The 26,718-nt window shown below is 41.5% G+C and overlaps 1 protein-coding gene across 1 annotated transcript in view; it reads left to right on the top strand.

Moving 5' to 3' along the window:
* Positions 1-25,134, top strand: part of LOC147659610 (glutamate receptor ionotropic, kainate 4-like) — a 214,047-nt gene extending 188,913 nt beyond the window's left edge. The window contains exons 14-15 of the mRNA XM_086951606.1: positions 21,628-21,746; positions 23,497-25,134. Coding sequence (XP_086807732.1) covers positions 21,628-21,746; positions 23,497-23,853 — 476 coding nt within the window. The 3' untranslated portion in view covers positions 23,854-25,134. The remainder of the gene's footprint in view (positions 1-21,627; positions 21,747-23,496) is intronic.
* Positions 25,135-26,718: the final 1,584 nt, after the last annotated feature.

Here is a 26,718-nt window from a genome sequence, read left to right as displayed (position 1 = left end):
ATATTTCTTCAATTACCAGCTGTCAGAGGCCGCGGTAATTGAAGACAGATGCTGGACGATTCCACCTCACTGTTTCTCTCAGCGCTTGTCTGTGCATCTCTCCACCCCTCGTTTCCCCTTCACCTCCTCTTCTCCCTCGCTGGCTCCGCGATAATTCAAAACATATGCCTGCAGTGGCGCGTGCGCGCGTACCACTGCGGGCTTTTGTTTTTGTAGCGTTTTTTTTTTAAAGCGATCGCTTTCAGTGCAGCACCAGCACATGGATCTGTCATGCCGTTTCCTAGCAGGAGGCAGCCCGGTACACGCTGCTGTCGGTCCCCAGGACGTCGTATGGGGAGGATTGCAGCACGGTCTATATTGATAACAATCTTTGCTGTGTGAGGCGCGGGAGCCTCTCGCCACCTCTCTCTCCCTCCCCCACCCTCGGCAGGACAAAGGAGAGGGGCTTTTTTCTGTTTCCATATCGTGCGAGGGGAGTTTATCACAGACCCCGGTAACAGTCTCCTGGCAGGATCAAGGTGTGACTGGAGCCCGCTCATGCGTGTCATTGAAGATAGCAGCCCCTGTGAGCCGGCCAAGGTGTCTCCCACGTTGAGAATAGCATTAATTAGTGTGGAAGTGAGCGAATGTAAAGTCGTCTTACTATTAAAAAAAAATGTAGTTTACTCCGAGCGGGCGTGTATTGTGCTGTTCGCTCATATCCCCCTCCCTATTTCCACGCACACACGATAAAGTACAGGCAGACATATATTAAATCCGCACATACGAAAAGGCGACATACACTCATGTAAACGGTGCCCGCGGGTGAAATACAGGCTCGTGGACACGTACAGCTCGAAACTGAACACAAATAAAGGCCGCTTTTCTTTTCAGCTCCGACTATTTCCCCCTGGTAACCAACGCGAGTTAGTTATCTCAGCCGTGGGAGACGTCCTGTTGTCAAAGCAGAGGACAAATCTCTTTCTTTCCAAGTTCACACTGGGGTGGAATTCAAATGTGTTTACGTGTTCAGCACAGCGAACAAAACAGTGCCTTTGAATATGATATGTGCTGTATTTAATGGGCGGGAAAGTCTATTTGTTGTCCATCTGTAATTCTGCACGGTCGCATTCAGTTGCTAATATATTTCCCATGAAGGCTTGAGTGCATAATCTGTTCTGAGCTCTGCTGTATCTCATTGGTTAATGCCTGATTTGCTTCAAACTATTTGCTTGTCTCTGCGAGGAGTCATTTTAATAAGCTAGGCACGCAGGTATATGTTAAGTAATCCAAAAACGCGCAATGCTGGGTATTCATGTGTTTTTTAAACACTCCCAATTTGGAGGGGGTCGGGGGCAGAAAGAAATAGAGGCACATGGAGGTAAGTAAGGTGATTTGCCCAGTCTGTAGCAAACCATTTAGTAGAGTGTGGCAGACGGAATAAGAAAGCAGGTTATGCAGCCTCCAATTAAATTACTATCATGTCCCCATGGCTTCCATCTATTTGTAATTTGTATTAGTAAATTTGTACTTATATAACACTTACTACCTTTCACAAGGCATTGTAGGGTAATGGCAGACTTTTGACAACACCCATAACATGTTCCTGTTCCCATGTAGGCCCCCCACTGTGAACAGTGCAGCTCTCATGTCTGTCTGAAAACAAGTTCATACAGTTTACACCAGATTATTCGGAAGCAGAGTTATAATTTGTTCTGTTTTAAGATTAAATCTGTTCCCTCAAAACTGCCTTTTGAATAGACATATGGCGACATGGCTCTGTAGAGCCCTGGCTGCAATGGTGCATAGCCCACTAGTAGTCCTGCGGGGCAGATGGGAGAGATTGCTGGAGTGAGTGTAAAGTGAGTGCAAGTGCAGAGTGATTGCAGAGTGTGAGTGAGTGCAGTGTGAGTGAGTGCAGAGTGAGTCAGTGCAGAGTGAGTGATTGCAGAGTGAGTGCAGAGTGAGTGCAGAGTGAGTGCAGAGTGATTGCAGAGTGAGTGCAGAGTGAGTGCAGAGTGAGCGTGAGTGGAGATGCAGAGTGAGTGTAGAGTGAGTGCAGGTGCAGAGTGAGTGCAAAGTGACTGCGAGTGCAGACTGAGTGTGACTGCAGAGTGACAGTGACTGCAGAGTGACAGTGACTGCAGTGTGTGAGTGTGCAGGGTGAACAGTGTGTGAGTGTGCAGGGTGAACAGTGTGAATGTGCAGGGTGAGCAGTGTGTGAGTGTGTAGGTGCAGTTGTGAGTGTGCAGGATACGAACTAAGTCCACCACGCACACATACATAAGACCACACACACCCACACACACACACACCACACACACACACCACTTTCTCACCACCACACACTCACCACCACTCACCACCACACACTCACCACCACACACACAACCACACACCACCAGCCATCAGTGCACGCTTTCACCAGACACAAACACCAACAGCCATCAGTGCACGCTTTCACCGGGCACAAACACCACCAGGCGTCACTGCAGGCTTCCACCAGGCACACAACACCAAACGTCAGTGCACGCTTTTACCAGGCGCACTCACCACCAGGCGTCAGTGCATGCTTTTACCTAGGAGCACTCACCACCAGCCATCAGTGCACGCTTTCACCAGGCACACACACCACCAGCCATCTGTACACACGTTTACCAGGCACACACACCACCAGCCGTCAGTGCACACTTCCACCAGGCACACACACTTCCATCCGGCAGTGCACACTTCTACTAAGCACACACACCACCAGCCATCAGTGAGCAATTTCTACAGGCACACACACCAACAGCCATCAGTGCATACATCAATTGGTAACGCATCCACAATAAACTATTGTAGCAATCGCAGTATGGTGCACTTCACTTTTAAACAAATTCATCTAAAGCGCAGCATGCCACCATTGATACAATTCCAATCCAACCCACATATTTCTACTACACACCACATGCATACACTCCATAACACATGGAAAAAAGACATTGTCATTTACAATGCCATTACCTCTAACTCAAATAAATCCGAGACTTATTGCATTTCTAATGCTTGTTATATTCTGACTTAATTACACATTTTACCCATGTGGGAGCATAAACATTTCCTATAGATTTAAGCATTACTAATGACAAAGCTGCCTTGATCTTCAGACCTAAAACTGCATTTAAAAAATGACAAGCAGACATTTGGTGCTTTAAAATAAAAATATGAGGCCTTAGTCAGACGCTTTCAATTTAATGAATCATGTAAAACTTGCCCAATTAATTCATAGTTAACTTTAATGTGTTTAGTTTAGACTTGACCTCACTGTAGTATGTAGATTCAATTTGCAAAAGTGTTTTAAACCTGCAGTAGTAGCATATATTTGTACAGAATTAACACAATCTTTTTAAGCGAAGAAACAGCTCAGGATTTAGTTTGCTTTGAAAGCTTCAGCTCTGTCCTTCAGATAAGAAAGGAATGTTTCCCTCTCCGTGAAAGAAAGAAGCTTCATATAATTTACAGCCTATAACCTGTTTTATTGTATTTAGTTGCTGTTAACAAAGCCTCATTCATTTCATAGCGGAGAGTAAACTGAAAAGCACACACATTTTTTGTATTTTCCTAAAATGTATTTAATATTTCCTAACTAAATAATAAGTTCTTTTTGGAAAATAAAAATGTTTCTTCAACGAAAGTTAGGAGATGAAGTCGTTTAGAATAAGATTTAAATGTCTCAGGAGAAGGATATTGCTAGCTCGCCTGATGAATGATGACGTGTGCAGACAGCGGAGGGGTTTCGATCTCTTTTCGGAGGAATGCTGTATTTCAATTGTTTGGAGGACGAAGATCATGCCACATGTTTTGAAACATTTTGCAGAACTATAAATGTGTTCCTAGCTGAGGATTGTTGTGGGATTTTTGGCCGGATTTTTGAAGACTCTTTCAGATTTTTTTATTTAGAGATCTGCAGGAGGTGGAGTGGGCAGACTCTGATGAAAAGCAGACAGGTTCAGACAAAGCTTTACAAGGGGAGACATAATCAGCTGAGACTAGCGCAGATTAGATGCAGGCTATTTGTGAGCCCAAACTGTATGCTTTGATTAATTGGAATTACCAAGGATTATTTGCTCTATGCTTTATTTCTCCTCAAAGGAGATTTTTCAATTAATAATTATTGATTTACCTTGATGCTAAACTCACTCTTGCTTTTATTCTTGAACTCTTCATGAGTTCTGACTGACATTATTTGTATGTCACTTTCTTAGAATAGGATTTCTTCCCTTATGGAATGCGCTGTATTGTAAATTATTATATACTCTGTACTAACTTAATTTTTTATTAACAATTCTGTAACCTGATTGATCTCTGACTAATGAATGAAGAGTCAGAGAATCTTAAATTTTGATTGGTAAATAAATCCCTTTAAAACTACTCGCAACTCTTATTATTGACAAAAATATTTTTTTGCTTTGATTATTTGCCCATGTTTACGAAGGAGCTCTTTTGGTCATAACACAGTGGCAAAGATTCATCACCTTGAGAATAGATAAAAGTGGAAACAAGGGTAATGGTAATTAAAGGTGGTAATGGTGCCACACTGTACATTTTTCAAGGAGAGATTACCGTGAGCTTTCCACGCTTACACCTACATCAAAGTATTTTTGTCAATAATTTTTTTTTAAATCAACATTCGAAGTACGAATTTTACACTCACTTTAAGAGGTATCTCTATGATAGCAAACTATGCTCATTAAATGACCAGTTTTTCTCTCAGCAGTGGACACTCTCCTATCTTATTTCTTTTCCACAGCTTGGATGACATTTTATACAGTCAATTTATCAAAAAAACTATGCAGAGGAAAATGTTGCCTTTGACATGATTGCACAGATAACTAATTCATCTGTTTCACAATTTCACAGAAAATAGATTTTAGGATTTTTTCCTGTTATTATTTTTTTTGTGGGGGGGGAATAAAATGAAGCCAAACACCACAACAGCTTGTCATTGGTTGAAACCAAAATGTTCTTAAACCGTGGAGTAAACTAATTGGAACTGCTGGTTTATACAGTGAGTCAGTGAGAATGAGTAAGCACCCGTTTCAAACTGCACTTATTGAAATATAACATATTATCACATTCCAAAAGCTGTGAGCACTCGATTAACAAAATGTATTGCTTTGATATATATGTGTCGTAGCATGACAGAAGAGTGCACAAAAAATAAACATATACCGCTTTAGATTGAAAGGCTCATGGTTTCCTACAGGAAGCAGTTGAAGTTCAAAATTGAGGGGCAGATTTACAAGCCCCTTACGCCATTTTCGCACCGCTATTGTGTCACTTTTTGTGACTCAGCAGCAGCATAAAAATGCTGCCCATTCACAACGTGACGCATCTAGGGAGATGCATCATGTTGTAAAGTAAAGCCCTGCGTCACATTATATCTGTGTCAGGTATAATGTATGCAGGGTGGGTGTTTCAGCGCAAAAAAGCCTCGTAGAAGTGACGCAGTGAAATCTACAAGATTTCACTGCACCACTTCTAGGACGCTACTGTGTCAAATACTTACGCCTGCTTGAAGCAGGCGTAAGGAGTGACGCGGTACAATGAGGATAGGCCTCCCCTTCAGTGCTGGAGTTGCGTCGTGCTTGCGACAGAACTCCAGCGATGCGTGACTTTTGCATCAACGGATGCGTCAGAATTTCTGACGCATCTGTCAATCCTTGTAAATACTGTGCATCCATAGTGGTGCAAGGGTTTCTAATGGTGGCGCAGGGAAAGTGACGCATCTTTACAGATGCGTCACTTTCTTGTAAATCTGCCCCTGAATGTTGTAAGCTACATTGAGAGATGCTGATACTTTATAAATAGCTGCCATCGGACACCCAACAGCATGTTCCACCCAACGCTAATTAGACTACAACTTTATAATAACACCTATTTTTGCTTTTTCAATCAGAACATACTAGATGACCGCCTGACACTCTGGTGTGCATAGCATAGTTGTCAGAAGTGGGTATCTCTAGTTGGCAGAAGTAGATACCTTTGTCCAAATAGGGACCTTTGCCTCTATTCAGGGTAAGGGGGATACACACTTTAGATAACCCCTTCTCACCCTCTGGGTAGCTTGGCATGAGCAGACAGACTTATCCCAAAGGCAATATGTAAAGTATTTGCACTCAAAACACATATACAGTGATAACACCACAAATGAATTCCACACCACTTTAGAGAAATAAAGTATCTTTATCTAAACTCCACAAAATTAAAATGACAAAAATCCAACATACATGTAATATGACTTTAAAAAGGTTTCAAACAACTTGGTCCATAGAAAACTATGGTTGGTACCGGGAGGTGCATCAAACTTCACAAGGCCAAACAGCCTCTGAGATGGGAAGCGTCAAAAACAAAGACACCTGACACCTTGGGGAGGGAAACGGCAGTTCTGCTGCACACAGGTGACTTGATGCGGCAAATCTGGTCTGTAGGGGAAAGTGATGCATCGACTCCAAGACGATTCTGTTCTGCGGGTGATGCGTCGGGAAAACTTGACGCACATGTGCGACGCATGGAAATCCAGGATGCACTGGCGATCGATGTAGTGGCGTCGAGCAGCGCTTCGTCAGTTTCTTCAACCGCAATCCTCAATGCCACGGTTCTTGCAGTGGGGACAGGTGCTGTGTCGGTTCTGCAGCTGCGCAGCGATGCATGGAGTTTCTTCTCACACAGTGGTGCTGCTTCTGAATAATAGCTACAAGAAGAGCGATGCATTGATTTCTTCAATTTTTCTTTTCTTCCAGCTCCCAACAGCAGGAACAACCTCCAGAGGCCAAACACTGGAACAGGCATCTCCTGGCAGGTCATAACTCTCAGCAGTAGAGTTCAGGGGAGCTTGGGGTGAAGTCGTTTTGTCCCTGAGACTTCAGAAGAGGAGGCCAGCACACATATGCCCTTGGAAATCATCTTCAAGCATTTTCAAGCTAAGTTGCAGTCTTTGTCCTTTCCTTGGCAGAAACAGCAACTGCAGGCCAACCCCACACCGCACACAGCAAAGTGGCAGTACTCCTCCTCACAGCTCTTCAGCTCATCTCCTTGGCAAATTTTCCTATTCAGTCCAGAAGTAATCTAAAGTTCTGGATTTAAGGTCTACTACTTTTACCCCTTTTTGTCTTTATTCTCTTTGTGCAAGGATCTCTGAGCCCAGTCTAAACCAGTTCTGTCCTCACTGGTGCAGTATGATCACAGGCGGTGGAGACAACATTGTGCAACGGAGACAGAGCCTATTCAGGTGCAAGGAAAACTCCCCCCACTACTCTAAATGCAGCCACAGCCTATTCAGCTCCACTCTGAGTCATCCAGGAGGAGGCAGGAACACCTCAATCCCCCCAGTGGCTGTCTACAGTGAATGCACATCCCCAGCCCCTGTCAATCCAAAACCAGACAGTCAATCCACAGCAAGGCAGAGGCACACAAGATGGTCAAACCAGAGAATGCCTACTTTCTAAAAGTAGCATTTTCAAACACACAATTTAAAAACCCTCTTTACTAAAAGATGTGTTATCGAATTCTGAGATCAGAGAACCTAAACGTTATTTCTCCATCTTGTCCCAAAGGGGTGTTATACTTGTAAGAAGTTACAAAGTATCTCACATTCTGTCCTATGGGGCATATAGCCTTTCATTCTGAAAAACGAAGTTGGCAGTATTTCACTATCAGGACATGTCACACACACCAGTACATGTACTACCTTTCACATACACTGCAACTTGCCCATGGGGGTACATTGGGCCTATCACAGAGGTGCCTTACATGTAAGAAAAGGAAAGGTTAGGAAGTGGGTGCACTTGCCAGGTTGACATGGCAGTAAAAACTGCGCGCAGACACTGCATTGGCAGGTCTGAGATACATTTTCAGTGCTACTCGTGTGAGTGGCACAATCAGTGCTGCAGGCCCACTACTAGTAGCATTTGATTTACAGGCCCTGGAACACTTAGTGTACTTTAGTAGGGGGTTACCAGTAAATCAAATATGCCAATCATGGATAACCAATCATGATAACAATTTATATAGAGAGTATATGCACTTTAGCACTGATTAGCAGTGGTAAAGTACCCAGAGTCTGTTAGCCAACAACAACAGGTCAGGAAAAAAAGAGGAGGAAGAAGCAAAAAGTTGGGGGATAGCCCTGCAAAAAGGGCCAATTCCAACAATAGTACATACACCATTACGCCGGAGCAAAGCAGCCAACCCAACAACCCTATCCCACAAAAAACATATATTTTATAGCTATGCAAATGAAGGTACTTAAAAAATAGCACATCTACTGTGAACAGTAACATGCCCTAGCTATTTTTCTCAATAGCAATTAGGTATAGAAAACAATTCACATAGGTTTCGCAATGGATAAACTCATCACTAAGCGCAACGAAAAACTGCAGAGACCTTTGGCACACGCAACCCTGTACATAACATTACAAGGACCTTTGGAAGGATCAATCTTCTTTTACTTGAACTTTATTCGAAATGATCCATTAGCAAATTAGAGCTTCAACAAATCTCTGCTCATCATAACAATCACAACCAAACAAATCGTACACAACCAATCAAAGGAATCCCAGAACCATGTTCCAGTGGCACCCAGACTAAAAAGGAATTTTGGTGCCCTAATAACGGTAGAAGGGGCTAGCTATGCAAATGCTCTTGACATGACAGGAAATATACATGAATATAATACTTGAGAGAGATAAAAGAAATCATCCATATTAACAAGTGTATTTCTCAATAACACCAACAGGGAAACAAATCGATCAAGTGTGACTTGGGTAGAGGGCAAATTATCCTCACAGCAAAAGGGGAACTGATTAAGGAGCGGAGGAATAGCAAGTCATAGACGACTGGTATTGCTAAGGGTTAACAATTGGGGAAAAACTCAAATAATGTCATGCATCTTCCAGACTAAATATGAGAGAATGTGTGGGCAAGGTGAAAAGAGGCTCAAGGTCTTGGAGATGCACAGAAGAATTAAAAGTACTCTGAGGTGAAAAAACCTACTAAATCCATCAATGCTGGCAGCTGGAAAGAGACAAAAATGGGGAACTTAACAGTACCTCAGCTTGTGCTGGGAACCCTAAGCAATACAAAGGAGCAGCTTTCAGCCATTTTGCGTTTTGCTGACGAAGGTGCTCGATTTTGCAGTGTGTTTTCCTTTGAGAAACAGTAGACGTATTGGCAGCTCAGCATGGATACTATACCAAAGTGCGGCCATTTTGATACAGCAGAAAAGCGACCAGGAAACTCTTACAGCGAACATTGCAACAGGTCTCTGTCACGATGATGCTGATGCTACAGCATACAATTTGAACACTGCAGCTTTCGTCTTTCCAAGGCATAGTCATCCAAGCAAAATGGGAATCAGCACAATTTGTGGGCTACAAGCAGGAATGCAGCAACTAGAATTAGTCGATCAGATGTCAACTTATTCGTCCCTTGAGGAAAAGGAAAGACATCAACTTGATTTCTTACGTGAAAATGGTCACTTTTTATTTCGGAAGCAGGTTGCGCTCACATAATCATATCCTTTGGATAAGCCATATTAACTTTAAATGCCCAGTCAACACTTTAACATTAAACACTTGCCGAGCCATGGCTTACAGCCGGGCCGCAATATATTTCATAGATGTTTGTATGATTATGTCTGTACATTGATTCTCATATACATACTACCAATAAAAAGATTTAAAAAAAAAACATTGAACACTAACTCCCCTTCCAACCTCTACACAACTCAACCCACCCATTGGCTCTAAGGCTTCTTCCAGCTTTGCTCCCTTATAATAAATATGAACCAAGTTCTTCCCTTTGTAGTACTCCAGGCCTACTGGCTCCATATGATACTCCATCCTCATTGCTCTGAGATTTCTACTTGCTCATAGCAACCTGGCTGCTTCTGGCCCAGGGCTGGCTCTCATTTTTCTTCTTATTTCTGATTTCACTTTCCTTTTTCTACCTTTCAACCATCCCCCTGCTCTAACATGTTGCTTTTTCTGAGTTCTCTCAGTGCCACCCGAAAAACCCTCCCCTGTGGTGCTCTTTCTGCTAAGCCGAAAGCCCATACTGCTATGTACACACTCTTAAATCAAGCATACCAAACGCATCCTGCAATCTATACCCCAATAGACTCAAATGTCTGGTTATGCCGATACTATGGTTGATTTAGAGTTTGGTGGTGAGGGTACTCCACAGTAACGGAGATAGAGTACACTCGCTACCAAACTGAAGGTCCACCTGCCTGATTTACTGATAGACTTTAAGTATGTCAGTGATGAAGCCTATTCTGATCCGGAGGTGGTCCATAACTTATTGTGGCAAGCCTGCCTTTAATGCTGGTCATTAAGGTATGGAAATATTGGTATCCATGAGCTCAGAAAGTCACCTTTTTCAGATGTGCGGTCCCTGTACGGTACACAGACAAAATATCGATTTTTAAATATCGATATACAAAAATATCGAAGTTTAAATATCGATGGGACAAAATATAGAAGGTAAGTAATATCGACAGTCTTAATATCGATATTAGTATGATATCAGTAATATCGAAGTTTTAAATATCGATGTCAATAATATCGAAATAAATAACTTCGATGTTACTAATATCAATTTTTAAATAAATGTAGTGTATATTATATTGTATTTATTATGTTTTATTATTTATTTTTAATGTAATTTAATTAAATATTGTCTTTTACTACTGTAGCGGGTTGTGGGTTTATAGGGGAATAGGGTGGGAAGTAATTTAATTATGTTAAATTAATTATTAATTAGTAGGAATTATTAATTAATTAATTGAGAAATAATTTTTAATTAATTTTAATTAATTGATTAATTGATAAATATGTTCTGTAGCGGGTTATGGGTTTATAGGGGAATAGGGTGGGAAGTAATTTAATAATAATGAATTAATTAATATATGTTTGTACATATTTTAATTAATAATTAATTGGTAATTAATTTATATTAATTAGTTAATTAATTAATATAATTTTGTACATATTTATAATTATTAATTAGTTGGTAATTAATTAGTATTAATTATTTAATTAAATTAATTATAGTAATTTTTTTATATATAATTTTTTGTTATTCTTAATTAATTAATTGGGAACAATAATATTAATTATTAAATTGAATTAATTACAGGTAATGTGCTAATATATTTACTTTATTGTTATTGTTAATTAATAATTATTTGGTAATTAAATAACATTAATTAATTTTGGGTAAAGGAGTATTTTTAGGGTTCAGGGTCAGTTTTCAGTTTTTGGGTAAAGGGGTATTTTTAGGGTTCAGAGTCAGTTTTCAGTTTTTGGGCAAAGGGGTATTTTTAGGGTTCTGGGTCAGTTTTCAGTTTTTGGGTAAAGGGGTATTTTTAGGGTTCAGGGTCAGTTTTCAGTTCAGGGGTATTTTTAGGGTTCAGGGTCAGTTTTCAGTTTTTGGGTTAAGGGGTATTTTTAGGGTTCAGGGTCAGTTTTCAGTTTTTGGGTAAAGGGGTATTTTTAGGGTTCAGGGTCAGTTTTCAGTTTTTGGGTAAAGGGGTATTTTTAGGGTTCAGGGTCAGTTTTCAGTTTTTGGGTAAAGGGGTATTTTTAGGGTTCAGGGTCAGTTTTCAGTTTTTGGGTAAAGGGGTGTTTTTAGGGATAAGGGTCCGTTTTCAGTTCATGGGTAAAGGGGTATTTTTAGGGTTCAGGGTCAGTTTTCAGTTTTTGGGTAAAGGGGTATTTTTAGGGTTCAGGGTCAGTTTTGGGTTTTTGGGGTACAGGGATATTTTTAGGGTTCAGGGTCAGTTTTGGGTTTTTGGGGTACAGGCGTACAGGGTAAAAACAAAAAAATATTACATTAAATCAAATAAATAACATTAAAAAAATTACATTAAATTATTAAGTGTTTTATTTATTTTAAATGTATATGTATTAGTTTTAATATTTTTATTTAATATTTGTAAAATTATATGTATTTTAAAATTATTTTTACATTATTATTATTACATTTAAAAAAACGATATTTTTGATTCCGATATTTTTGTACTACGATATTATTTTTTCGATATTTTTGTACTTACCTTTATGAAGATAGGATTCCGATATTTTTGATGTCCATATTTTTGCTCCGATATTTTTGTATTTCGATATTCTGTCTGTCGATGTTATGTCAGACATTCCCCTGTACTGGGCCTGCAACACCATCACTCTTGCACACAGCTTCTTTGGGGCATTTCTCTAGATGCCTTGTGTTCCAACCCCAAAGAGGGTGGGGGGAACCACTGGCAAGGCTGCAAACCAGCTACTATCTTTAGCCTACTTTGCCTAGCCTAAAGGCAGGTAAGGGAGACATCCTTGGTCGAGCCACCTGACTGCTGGCATCCATGCCGGAATTGTGTCTTGCTCTGCTCACAGACAGAACTGAACCACAACCTCTGCATGGAGGTGTTTATAGATTGCCCATTGCTTCCCATTGGTTGGTTTCCTTGTCACTCTAATTTCCCTTATTCTTATTTGTGTCCTAGCTTGTCCATCTTGTGTTTGTCCCCGTCAAAGAACATTGCCTCATTGCAATTTGTTGAATTTGCTCTCATCACTGCTTCCACTGCTTGCTTATCAAGAACTACTATTTTCTTTTGTGTAAACCACTCCATTAGAGAGTTGGAGTTTTTGAGCCATTTCCCTCATGTAGGTCTCTTCCTGGCACCCCACATTGGATTCTCATGTCCGACTGCTTCTCCACACCCTCTCCTTGGTCTCACCCATATGCTTCTCCCATTGCTCCTGTGCCCCATGTTGTTTTTACCCCAATTGCTGTTTTGATTTTGCTCCTGACCTTCTGCTGTGTTCCTTTCTTGCTCCCTCACACTGACACTTTAAAGCTCCATGCTTTCCCCACCTACACCCACACTGCCTTGCTGTTGTGCCATTCACCACTTATCTTCCTTTGTGATGCTTCACCATTCCCACCACCCGCTCCCATATTGCTTCCACTGCCCCTGACTGCTTGAAAACGCTTTTGCACGCTTTCTTTTATTTCAAGTCATTGAACCTACTCGGCTCAGTAACAAGATAGAAAACAACTCACCAGTGGCTTTTTTTAAAAGGCGTGACTGGCCGAATTAAGTATTTTCTTTTACTTTTGCCACATTACATAGCATTACAGATGCTGTGCTGCGTTGCTAAGAAATCATTGGCAATTTGAATAGGCCGTAAAGGCTAGAACTATTGGCTTTGTCAATGCTTGCTATTCTGTGCAAATTATACCAATTGGTGATATCACCCTTATCACATGTTTTTGTATAAAGAATATAAGTGCAAGGTCAAAGGATTCTTCTTAGAAGCACGGTGCCAAAGCTGCAGAATGCCAACGTTATAGAATACCAAGGTTGCCTATTCTTCAATCCACCTGTCTAGCCGTTATTCCACCTTTTCCACCACCTACACTTCCTGTTTATCTCAGCCATACAGGTTCCATTTAATACCTGCATTCCCCCCTTGCCACAGTGTTACAGTCTTCCTCTTTGTATGAAATTGGGCTATTGGTTGAGAAGGGTGGAATTATTACTCAAGCATCTCCCACAATCCTTATCAGGATGAACCACTAAAAGTCACTAAATTAACCTATGCTTAACCCTCTGTTTGCTTGACAAAACCATAAAAACAATCATGAAAACAAAAAGATCAGTGTGTATACAGAAAGTAAGAAATTACAACCATATGTTAAAAGATATTATCTATTCAAAACATCGACACTCAAGATATAACAGAAATTTTACAAGCTTCCCTTTAAATTGATTGTCATTAGTAGAAAAACTGCTTCATAAATTGTTCTACAGTTTGCTTTTATAAAACCAAGCTTCAAATGTTTTTTCCTTCGAGACAGAAGTGGACACGAAAACACATTGTTTTCTAAAGATTCATTCTTGTAACCTCAAAGGTGACACAATATTAGTGGGTGACACTTCTTGTTCCACGAGCCTTCAAATTGAGCAATAATTGGTATATAAAAAAGGCGAAACCTCAAGTACTTCAGCTTACAAACTGGATCTAAAGTGCAAGACAAATACCTCTGAGATGTAGCCAAATAAGTATCAGAGGTATAACCGGAGTGCGTGTAAGCCTGTAGGTGGGCTACATCTATCTATTGCAAGATGACCATCTGGGTCTGCTTTCCGAGACAACCATAGCAATCTTGAACATTCCAGTAAGGGGAGTGAATTATTCTGACTTATGGGGGCATATGTACAAGCCCCTTTCGCCATCACTACGTCACTTTCAGTGACCTTCTGGCGGTGATAGGGGCTTCGTCTTATTTAAAAGGCAGCGTTAAGCCACTTAACGTTGCTTAACGATGCCTTGTAAATAAGCCCCCTTTTACGCTATGCTTAGTGTGTAAGGGGTGGGCAGGTGGTGTTGTGGTGGGTGTTCCAACTCAACACCCATTGATTTTGACGCTGGGCCCTATTTACAAGGGCATCGTAAATAGAAGGCAGCGCCAAAATTAAGATCAGGAAAAATCTGGTCTTAAGTTGGCGAAATGAAGAGAAATGGTTTATTACTCCTCGTTTTTGCTTTTTCCATGTGTGCTATTTTGTGCAGCACACATGGAAAAAGCAAGACGTCTGGATTGTTTATGAGAAGGAAGGGGACCCTTTATGGACACAAACAATCCGTAAAAAAATGAAAAGTGACAAAATGGCATTTCAGGATTGTTTATGTGCAGTAAGGGATACCTTCCTACACTCCTGCACGCAGACACCCTTTCACTATGATGCAAAGGTGCCTGCGTTGGCGCTACTCTGCTAAATGTAGCGCCATCAGAGGGTGAAACGCAAGGCTGCACCATATCCTTGTAAATATGGCGCAGTCTTGCGTCTGCGAAGTGGCGGAGTGAGGCGTTAAGCCATGATGGCTAACGCCTCACTCCGCCACTTCCTTGTACATATGCCCCATAGTGTTACTGACACCAGCAATGCTCAGAGTTACACTGCAGTACTTGAAAATTGAAGCTTGTTCTACATTTGATGTTTCAGGGAATCCTCCTTAGCATTCATGTAGTCGCATATATAGTTTATGACTTCTCACATCTTTTTTTTTAATTAATGAGGTTAAAACAAACTCCAACCAAATTTTACACTGAGGAGGTGAAGAACAGAGGCCAAGTAATAACTTAATTTTATTAATATAAAGTTTTTCCAGCTCTGCTATTGTTTTATCATTACAAATCATAGAAGCATGCAAAAGAGTCAGAATAAGGTCAAGATTAAGTGCTATAATAGGTGGAGAACTAGCCTGGCCACCGTAAGTTTAAAAATATTTTTTTCAGCAATCGAGTAATTAGCTGAGGTTTGGCAAAATCAGTCAGGCTTTTCTAAGAGGTAAGGTGTAAAATATTTTTGCAGCACGCAAACAGTAATAAAGTGAAAGCACAAAACAAGAAAAATCCCAAACCAATTTAGAACAATATAGTGAAATGTAATAAATAAAATGATACCAGAATGACAAAAATCCAATTAGTATAACAAGAAATATAACATTTTAATGTTTTGGGTGAAACTAGCATGTCCTACTTTTTTAATACAATACACCCTGCACTATGAGCCTTTAGGGCCTACCTTAGCGATGAATGATATGTATTTAAAATGAAGGTTAGCCCTGACAAAAGGTGTATCTTACCATGTCAAAATGGCAGTCAGGCTGCAGTCACAGCCCTGAGACTCGTTTTACAAGGCTACTTTAGTGGGTGGCAAAATGAGTGCTGCTGCCCACTAGTACCATTTAACTTATGGGCCTCGGGTACAGGTAGTATCATTTACTAGGGACTTACAAGTAAATTAAGTGTACCAATAAGGTATATGCCCATATATATATTTTAGGGAGAGAGCATAAGCATAAGAAGGTTACCACTATACAGTGGAAAGGTACACAGGTTCCTAATGCCAACAAAATCAGGTTCAATAACCGAATGCAAAAATCTGATGGGGACCCTGCAAAAACACTCTTTTTGTCATTATCACGTGTTTGCCTTTCTCTGTTGTGCTCTTGCTCAAAGTATATTAAGGAAACATAAGTACTGCTGCCCAAAAATGAGAGCTCCAGCCCACCACCTGCCCCCACAGACACAAATTAAGCACTGACTCTGATCATTAAAGACCCTGGGGCTTATTTACAAGCCCCTTGCACCGCCGGTGCATCACTTTTTGTGATGCACTGGCGGTGCATTTTGCATCCCCATATTTACAAGGACAGGATAAGCCACCCTGCATGGGGTTTTCTGTCCTTCTAAATACGACCACTATACAGGCAACACTTTGCGTGAAAGGGGCGTTCCATGGGTTTTGCTGTGGGTGTTCCCATGTAAAACCCATGGAGCCTGTCACATTTACATATTTACGAGAAATCGTAAACCTTGGAATGAGCCTGAATGCTACACCTCCCCAGGGGAGGCATAGGGGGACGCAATGAATACATTTCTCCTAGTTTTTTTCATATTTCTATATGTGCTGCATACTTGTGATTGTTAATGTGCAAGAAGATGTTCCTTCCGAATATGCCTCCTTACAGCGCATGCCTTTTCCCCGCAGGCTATTGCAACACGGTTGTATTAACAACCGCATTGTAACAACGCATACCGTTACCCCGCAAGTCATAACAACGACTTGCTCTAGGGGGGACGCTGGATGTTGGAATAGTATAATTTCCTATTCAAACTACAGTCTATGCAACAGTAAAGAAAGTGTTGGATTTTAAATCTATCACCGTCTGACCCCTTTGCAAGTCATTGTTACGACTTGCGGGGTAATAGTATGCGTTGTTACAATGCAGTCGTTGTAACAACAGTGTTGTAATAGCCTGCAGGGAAAAGGATTTGTGGTAAACGATGTTTACCGTCCCTTCCTGCACATTAACAATCAATAAAAAATGACGTTTTGCAAGTTCTGTGTGTGCTAATACAGTACACATAGAAGTTGAAAAACGCCATTTCAGATTGTTTACATGCAGGAAGCAACACCTTCCTGCACATAAACAATCAACCCCGTGACGCAGGCATCCTTGCACTATGCTGCAAGGGTGCCTGCATCGGTGCATGACAGCAAACTATGCACCAGCACAGGGTAGAGCAAAGGGATCAGTCATATCCTTGTAGATATGATGCATCCCTGTGATTTGAAAGTGTAGCAGTGTGGCCCAGCCAACTGGCTTGCGGTGCCATGCTGCAGTCCTTTCTTGTAAATGAGGCTCCTTGTTTTTCTACCCCTAGACAGCTGAGCCCTGCACTTTCCTGCCTTCAATAGCCATGAGTCCTACAAAAATACACAATGGTGGGCACAGTTGAAAAAGTAAATGACTGTTTTAAGATCTTTATGGTGAGAAGGCTCACTCAGCCTACTTAGGTGAGTGCTGCTGATAGCAATTATGCAATGTTCGTTCAAAAAAGAACATTTAGCAAATTATCCTATTTCACAAAATGTTCTAGAGCTGCAGGTAAAAAAAAAAGATCAGATCATGTTTTTTACTACCGATACAAGAAAAATCCTTCTGGTCTGAAGCGACATTTGTCATACATACTTGGAATTTCTGATATTTATCCTGATTGGTGTACAGGATTATAGGCCTGGACCCAAAACCTAATGCAGCACTCCCTGGATTATTTTTCCTCATGGCCAAGTGAGATAAGCAGCACTTATTTCTAAGTATTAAAAAATGCACCCGAGTGAAAGAGAAAACATGGTGTCTGGTTAGAAGAACGTAATATAGCTCTTTTTTACTAAGACTATGAAAAGACATTTGAATTAGTTTCATATTGCCTTCGTGGTAGCAGTTTTAATTAATTGTGCAAACTCAAATAAACATTTATCAAAACAGGGGATTTGGTGTCATCCAGTAGCGTGGCCACACAAGATGAACCATTAGAAATGAAGATGAATAGCTTGCTTGCAATTACACATCTATAAATAAATGTTAATAGAGGAGAGTGAAGCACTTACTCTCTCTTGCAGCTTTCTCCCCCAATTAGGCCCTTTATTCTTCTCCTTCATTAATTATAACCTTTACCAGAATGGCCTTACCACTGCCCCTAAAGCCACTGACATTTCATTCCACAAGTCTGAGGAACTGCAGAGGAATCTGCTAACGTGAAATATAGGACCTGATTTAGCATTTTTTTGTTTTTTTGTAGCGCAAACTCGACCCGAAGGTATCAGTGCTCTTCACATGAGCACCAGCTGCATTACAGACGGACACATTCATTTTATTAGGCACGGGGCGATTAAGTGATTTGCACAGAATCACAGGATGTTGAGCGTCCCTGCCGATACTCGAACCCAGTTCCCGAGCATTCGAGGCCGACCACTGTGACCGTTAGGCCGCATCCTCTATGCCAGTGGTCTTCAAACTTTTTAATTCCCCGCCCCCCTAGTGTGGAAAAACAATTCGCCGGGCCCCCCCTCAAAGTTTTGCACAATTATTCTATTTAACTGTCAATGTTTAAATATGTCTAGACTTGTTCAAACATTGCAGCTAGGTTATGCCACTGTTTTAGAAATGCAAACAAATACATGATTTCCAAACATACTACTCCGGCGAGGTAGGCCTTACTAATGTGCAAAGGATCCACAGTGTGGTTATTCGAAATGGTAGTGTGGGTCTTGGAGAAAATTTGAAGTCCCTTCCTTTTTGACACCTTCTCCCAGCCAGGATTTAAATGACAAAGGATGTTAATGATGGCCCATTGTAGGCGTGCGTACTGCTGCTAATTTTTTTAGGCTGAAAACAAAGCATAATGTTTCTTCTGGCCAGAGCCTAGCGCCCCCCCTGGGATCACCCCCCAGTTTGAAGACCTCTGCTCTATGCAGATAGTACTCAGTTTGTCAGTGTGGTGGAGGACAACACTTATTCCAATTTGACAGATTATTGCCCGTTAAATTTAGAGATGATTGCCCTCCCAGCGACTATCTCTGCCCATTGAAAGGTACCGTCATCACAGAGGTTCTTTTTCAATGTACAAAATAATTTGGTGGATGACTGTCATCAGTTTTGATGGCCATACACCAAAGGTTTAACATTGTTTTGGCTTTAAGAGACAACTCCCAAAGTGAGAGTTTGTTTCAAAAAACAAAAAACTTATGGCCCTCTATACCCCAAGAGTTTTCTCACAGAGTGTGTGTGTGGGGTGGGTAATCATTTCTTTCTGCTCCTCACCTCCAGATTTTTGCTAACAGTGACAGACAGGAAGAAAAACATTACACTACAAAGGGTGTATCGTGTAAATCCCTTCCTTTGATGACCGTTACTCTGTTGTGTTTGCGACGGAGTACCCTGTCCACCAAATTCTAAAGCTGCCCCTTAGACTGTAGGACTATTAATTAATCTTTTCTAAATAGAAAAAAAGAGATCCCAGGGATGACCATTGACCCCGGCTGCCTTCCCTGGTTAAATTGCCATTGCTGTGCAGCAAAGCTTGATGCAAAGTAATAAAGTAAAGACAGTGTCTGAATGAACAATGCAACATATATATTTGTGATCTACAGAAAAGATGATGGGCATTGATCTCTAAATATGATGCTGGAGGGTATCTGTACCATGTCAAGAAACGATTAACATGTAACACATGCATATCACAAAAAATGAATAAAAACATTACAACGTGCTCAGATAAAAAATGGACCGCAATACGCTGTTCGTCAAGTCTGTGTAAAAAAGAAGAGATCTAATGCATGGAATTCAATATGGTCAACTATGTTGGAGAAATCCTGAACTACAGTCTGTGAGCTCACTAACATTGCTTTCACTGTCATGATATTATCATTCTTAATGCGAAAACAAGAATCCATCGTTTTCAGGGAATGAAAAATTTGGATTTTAATTTTTTAAGAATTATATTTGGGTCGCTGCTAATAATTTGGTACGAAAAATGGATCCAATTCTTGTGCCTTAAACCTTTTATTGACATTGTGTAGGATAGTGGAAGCAGAAAAAAGATGGTCCTTTTCACTGGTTGTGTACCAGCGGCTAGGATGATCCGCCTACGAGTGGTGGCTAGAAAGCATAAGTGGTAAGCATCGTAGTTGGTACAGCATGTGCGGAGGTGATCTAGTAGTGGCTGAGCAAATAAGGCAAGTAGTAATTGAGGATCGAAGGTGGAGATGATAGGGAATTATAAGTGATTTCGATTTTAACAGCAACATACTTTTTAGTTGCCTCTAATTTCATGCAGCCAAATCTTTCCTCAACACGACTTTAATGAGCCTGCTGAAATCTGGTAACAAGCTCTTGGCGAGCCTCATAAAACCACTTCTTTACCCTGATGGACAAAGTCAAAGTTTCCACTATGACTATCAGTCTTTCCTCTGACACCCCAAAGTCCCAAACTCATCATCAGTCTTGATGGCTACTAGACAAGTATTATGCTATCTATCAGACCCTCACTCTGGTGTTGGTCAATGCACGTCGATATGCTGATTTCCAACTGTCAGGAAACCAATCAGTAAATCCATCTACCACCCCCCCCCCCCCCCCCCCCCCCCAATGCCCCCTAAAGCAATGCATGCTGCAGCCCGGTACAGAGCCTTCCGTACAGAGACCTCTAGACGGTATGTCCTCTCCTGAGTTAATCACCACCTCCTTTCTTCCAGAATGCTGAGTCCCTACTCAAAGCCCACCCCTGCCAAGTAAGAACCCAGATAAGAAAAAATTAACCCTCTCTTCCAAAGCCTCTGATCTCAATTTGCTTATGAAATCTATACCTTTGTATATAATGTACAATCTAAGTAGCCCTCACATATTATCCATGAATCGTGCCTTAAATTCCTCTGTAAATGTACCCCAGATCAATATTTCTGTGTGGCATTTAAATTACTATGTAGTTCATTTTGTCTAGAAACTATTTCTGCTCTTATACATTATTCATTAAAAAATACGTTGACAATTGAGAGGAAAGCAGATGGTACCGCAGGGGATACTAACATGTGGAGTGAACACAGAAGGGAAGCGAGGGTAGAGGAAATTGCTGTTAGCATAGAGCCAATTTTGTAGAAGTAGTAAGAGGTCACAAGGGTGGCAAGGATGGTACACTTAGTGAATCTTCATCGATTGCGGATGGTACAAAGCAGGTGAGAGAATATGAAGGATATATTAGAATTGACAAATTAGCAATATATTTTGGCTGGATCGTGGTGAGATGTTCTTGGGGATAATCCTGTTTAAAGACAAGTTTGTTAACACCTTCAATGCTATAGCAATTCTCCCCCGGTGCTGGGTGTCCCTTAAATCCCATTGTTCATGACGAGCTGAGCTCGTCATGAGCATGGAAGGGGTTAAGCAACATGATGTATTTGGATGTAGATGACTGGCTGTCAAAGGTGTTTGTCTTTTTGTGCTAGGTTTAAAGCGAAGGTCAAGCAATCAATCAGGGTTTGTAAAGAACGGCTACTCACCCGTGAGGGTCACAAGGCGCTGGGGAGGAGTGGGGAAGGTGGTCAGTTATACTTCCATGGAGTGTTACTTTTGCCTGTATAGTGTGTATATTATGTGAGACTATTTAGCAATTGCTACTTCAATCTAATTCTGTCTTTCCCAGCTTGTGACGTTTCTCCACAGTAACACAATATGTCCCTCCTGTCCCTAGGTCTCGGAATGGAGAACATTGGAGGGATCTTTGTGGTCCTGATCTGTGGTCTGATAGTGGCCATTTTTATGGCTATGCTGGAGTTCCTGTGGACAGTCCGACATTCTGGGGAGACCGAGGTAAATAGTTTGTCCCCACACCAGCATGGTTTGTTGGATTGCTGTTTCAAATCTACTTCTGGAAGATTATCCTAGTGACTTTGGTAATGGTGCTTTGGAGGTGGGATGGAATGTTAGTGCCTAGAATCTAACAGATGAGCTAGAAGTGCCCAGACCTATTCCCACTTAGCAAAAACTAATTGCACTTCCTTCCTCATTAAAACATTAGCAAAAAGAAGGCGGTGGGTATCAGTAAAATGCACAAGGAAGTCATTGATAGAATCTGGGTATAACGGTTAAAAGAAGTAAATCCGTTTATGAGCACACATTTGATGGTGACATCAAAGTTCTGTGCACCAAGTATATTGTGTATATACAAGCCCACTTCACCACCAGTGTTTCGAACCTGCACAAACCTAGGGGGATATGTACAAGAAAAGGCTGGAGCACAGTATTATGCCAAATTTGGCAATGCCACGCTCCAGTTTCAAAATGCAGGGATGTGTCATATTTACAAAAATATGGCGCACACCTTGCGTTTTCCCTAGCACTGGTGCTAAAAAACCTGCGTAGCGCCAGTGCAAGCACCCTTGTGCCATATTGAAAGCATGCCTGCGCTGCAGGGGTGAATGTTTATGTGCAGGAAGGGATCACTTGTCCTGAGTAACCAGGGTTCTATTCTCTTATTCGGTTACGGTGCCGATAAAAAACCCTCATTCACGTCCCAAGGCTTTCTTCAGGACCTGGTGAAAAAGGGAAGGGTGAGGTAACCTTACTTTTGAGGTTAGATTCGTAGAATATATTCTTCTAGAATTGAAAAAGGCCTTATAGTACCTTTGTGGTGATCAAAATATGCATCCTCAGGCATTCTGAGAGTGGCTGGGCCTGCTCATTGGCAGTCGCGGCACGACTTGTGCTGCCTCTCAGTCCCCGGGTCCTGTAGAAAGCCAACTTGACCCCTTGGGGGCAACTTGTGGCTGAAACATGTCGACCTTTTTATGGACATAACACAGTGTGGAAGCCTCCTAATCAAGCCTCCTACGCTCGCTCAATCTTTTTAACAAGGTATTCTTTCCAGCACCAATTAAAATTTATCAGCACTGGTTAATAGAGGCCTTTTTAAATTGTAATTGTACACCCCCATTTTTTTGATCACTAATCACTACTGTACTAACCAGTGGTTTACCTCCGGGTGGAGGAAGCATACAATCAAACCCTATGATGATGCTGTCACGTCGCTAACAACAAGGCGGAGAATCAAGATATACCGCCTATCGAGCCTCGGTACGTGAATTAGGGTTAAGAAAATAGAACCCTGGTAACTCAAGACAAGTGATCCCTTCCGCATTGATTTTTTGATATTGCAACTAAGGAAGCTGAAAGGATCACAGACTTTTCCTTCTCCCCCCCCTGATAGAAAACTATATGTGCAGGAAGGGGCACATTCCTGCACATAAGCAATCAATGATGGCGATTTGCTCTTTCTATGTGTGCTGTGCAGCACGCATAGAAAGAGAAAAAACCGAGAAGAAATGAATCATTTCCCCTAGTATCGCCATTCTAAGACCAGGTATTGTAAATCTGGGGTAGCATCTCTTCGGAAAATATTACACTACATGTCCAATTTCTTCTTCTAGTAGGCCTTCTAAATCTTGTTTGTGCACATGTGCCGCAATCCTATAGATACGGTAAATGTTCTGTATACTTTTTATTCTCTGACATATCCTGATCTGAATGCCTACGTCATAATTTTTCATCTTCTGTCCCGCAGGTGTCAGTGTGTCAGGAGATGGCGACTGAGTTGCAAAGCATTATCCTCTGCAGAGACACTTTCCAGCCTCGTCGCCGGCGAGTGGGTGTGGTGAGGACGCGGCCCGTTATGCAGGAGGAGCGCCGTGCACGCGCCACCACCACTCTCAGCAACGGCAAACTGTGTGGGGGGAGTGGGCCTGACCCGCTGGCCCAGAGACTTGCGCAAGAGGCGGCTCTTGTGGCACGGGGCTGCACTCACATCCGGGTCTGTCCGGAGTGCCGCCGATTCCAAGGACTGCGGTCCAGGCCCTCGCCGTCACAGAGTGAGGATAGCCTGGACTGGGAGAAGAATACAGACTGCAGCGGCCCTGAGTAGAATCAATGACTCTGCTATGAAGAGCGAGGGAACAACTCCACTTTTTTATGACACACTCTTTAAGAAAATTCCAGCGTTGTTTTTAAAAACTTAAGCCGTTACCACGCTTCCAAAACGCAGAGGAGTAGCCCAGCAGAAGGATATCCTCATGCCCCTAGGCCAGGCGCTTTGCCATGTTGGCTGCAAGGGCCTCCGGTCAGTGTGCATCACGAAAAAAGGGTATCTTTGAACCGCCAGCAGAGCTGCTTTTCAGCAAAGAGTGCCAATGCAGAGACAATTCGTGCCAAATGTACCCACAACGTGGATTCAGCAATTGTGCCAATCGTCTGCAATGGGATAGGCAACTTCCAGCCTGACACTAAAGTAGTCCGAGAGAGCTGTGATGTGGAAAGACATCAGAGTGCTCTGTCACTTGGGAGGACCACTCAAGAGGGTTTGGAAAGTAGTTCCACTTGAGACTGTCAGAAGTAGCAGCTGCCCCAGGAGTGGAGTGAGAGGGCACAAATACCCCATGAAAATCTGTAAATCGGGGCATTTGAGTCGAAGAGTGATCTGGATTCTGTAGCACATGTATCTTCAGAGGCTGAGCCAATCTTGCCCCAGGGGATCCCATTCCCGCCTTCGCCAGAAATAAAATGCCAAAAACAGATGATAAACGAAAGATAACTAATATTGTGAGTGGATACAAAATGCCAACCATCACACACAGCGAACTCAGAGGGGCCTTGACACACCCGGTGTTTAAGGGTTATGTGTCTTCTATTTTTTTAAATCTTTGTTTTTCTCTGGGTTATGTTTGACCATGTTTGGTCATGTCTTGGATATGTTGGAGAAGGTGATGTATTTGTTATGTCTGGGAAAGGTGTTTGCTTCCCTCCTTCGTGCCCTTCCCCGGCATTTGCCCTGTAGTAGTCTATTGCCAGGGCCAGGACGCAGGCCACTGGTTGGACAGAGACAAGGAACAGACTTGTTGACTGGTCATGAGAACCAATGTAGCAAATTATTTGAAATAACACACTGCATACCAGCATACTTATCCATTCCCTATTCTAGTTTGCATAACATTTTGCACTATGGCCCAATAAAATGAAGATTTATATTTTACAGCATTTTTGCTGCTTGCATAACAAAAGGAGGAAAGCGGCTTTGCTTTATGCCTTTTAATAAAAAGGTTCACATCAGAACACAAAACGTAGAAAATTGAGATGGTACACTAAGTTTGCTTGTTAGAAACAACACCCCCACACATGTGTTTACACCTGTAAGACATACATACCTATGCCTAAAGCAAAAGAAATGTGTTTATTTCACAGTTGCAGAAGTTCAAATTCAGGGTAGTTCCTTTTTTTCCCCAATTCCCTTCACACAACTAGTAAACCAGAACATGAACAATGTATTTTGCTCTTTTCCCTCAGTGCAAAACGTTATGTAATATTGCCAGCCATTTGCATGGATGGATCATTTCCTGTTTTTTTCGTTTTTTTTAACAGGTCTGGCCAACTGAAAAATCCATGTCACTAAGAGTATTCAATGAACAACAGAAAATCTAATTTTTAGATTCATATCCCTCTTCTGATCTTTCTAGTTTTTCAATGATGGGAGATTTGCAATTGGTGGCATCCCTAAACATCGACAAACCAAAGGAGATGTAACCAGGATAAACAACACCCACAATTTGTTTTAGCTCTAGTTAATTTTTAGTGTTTTTACTTTTTTTTAAATGTAAGCCCTGATAACAGATTTTAGTAAGTGTGTAAGTCAGTGTTGTTTGAGTATGTGAGTTTGTTTTAATACATAATGGCACTTCAGCATGAAGCTGCAACTGATCAAGAAAAACAGTGAATATTCCTTTTATACCCAAGTCAGGCCTAATGGTAAGCCCCAGATGATCATGTCACATACTGATCTATCATCCATCTACTGTTATTGTGTAACTGTCGCCCCTCCCGCTCTCCCGCTCTTAGCGCCAAGAAACCGCTTGGTGTAACAAGTATTTTTAACATAACATAACATCTACTCTTCATCAGCAAACTCGCAGAAAAAAAGTCTATGCTCAACTGCCAGAAAATGCCAGCACCAATCATCTCCTAATCAATTCAAAATTAGTCTTCAGATAATGCTTTAGCACTGAAACAGACATCATCCAAGGGGTAGAGTATGCTCTCTCAACCACAGGCAAGCGGGACCCCTGCTTCCTAATGCTCCAACATTTCTCAGTTGCCTTCAGATCAGTCGACCATCGTACCCTCATTCATACCCTACTATACCTAATAGGATTCGTCAGTATCATGCTTTACGGGTTCTCTGTCTACTTAATTGACACTCGCTTGTCAAGATGAGGACCTCAATCCCAGAAGGGCCATATCACCTGTAGAGTACCCAAGGGCTACACCCTGCTCCTTATCGCCATGAACACCACATGGACCCCCAGAACAACAGTTAGAATATTGTGAAGTAAAGGGTATACAGGTAAGTATAGATTTGCTGTTCTTGTTTCCACATCTACATGTCTTGATTACACATACATTGCCAATGTACATACTTGTGGAGTTAAGTATAGAAAATCTATACTTATATATATTTGAAGTAAAATATTCAGGACATAATATTCTAGTTGTATATAATCAAACATGGACACTGACAATCACATCAGAAATCAGCAATTTGGTCATGAGACACACCTCAGTGCATGAAAATCTTCTCATCTCTTGACATTAAGTTGCTCAATCACTGCCTGCATCTGTTCAGACTTGGGTGCTCACTGTCAACCTGAAAAACATTCCTGCAAAGACTAAATTCTTACTGTTTGCTAACAACAAACAACTACTAGTCTAAACCTGGTTCAATTGCATAACAGTGGCTGGT

Source organism: Lissotriton vulgaris, unplaced genomic scaffold (assembly GCF_964263255.1).
Source record: "Lissotriton vulgaris unplaced genomic scaffold, aLisVul1.2 SCAFFOLD_401, whole genome shotgun sequence".
In the NCBI taxonomy this organism is placed as follows: domain Eukaryota; kingdom Metazoa; phylum Chordata; class Amphibia; order Caudata; family Salamandridae; genus Lissotriton; species Lissotriton vulgaris.
The sequence above is the reverse complement of the archived record's forward strand: the minus strand, read 5'-3'. Positions and strand labels throughout refer to the sequence as shown.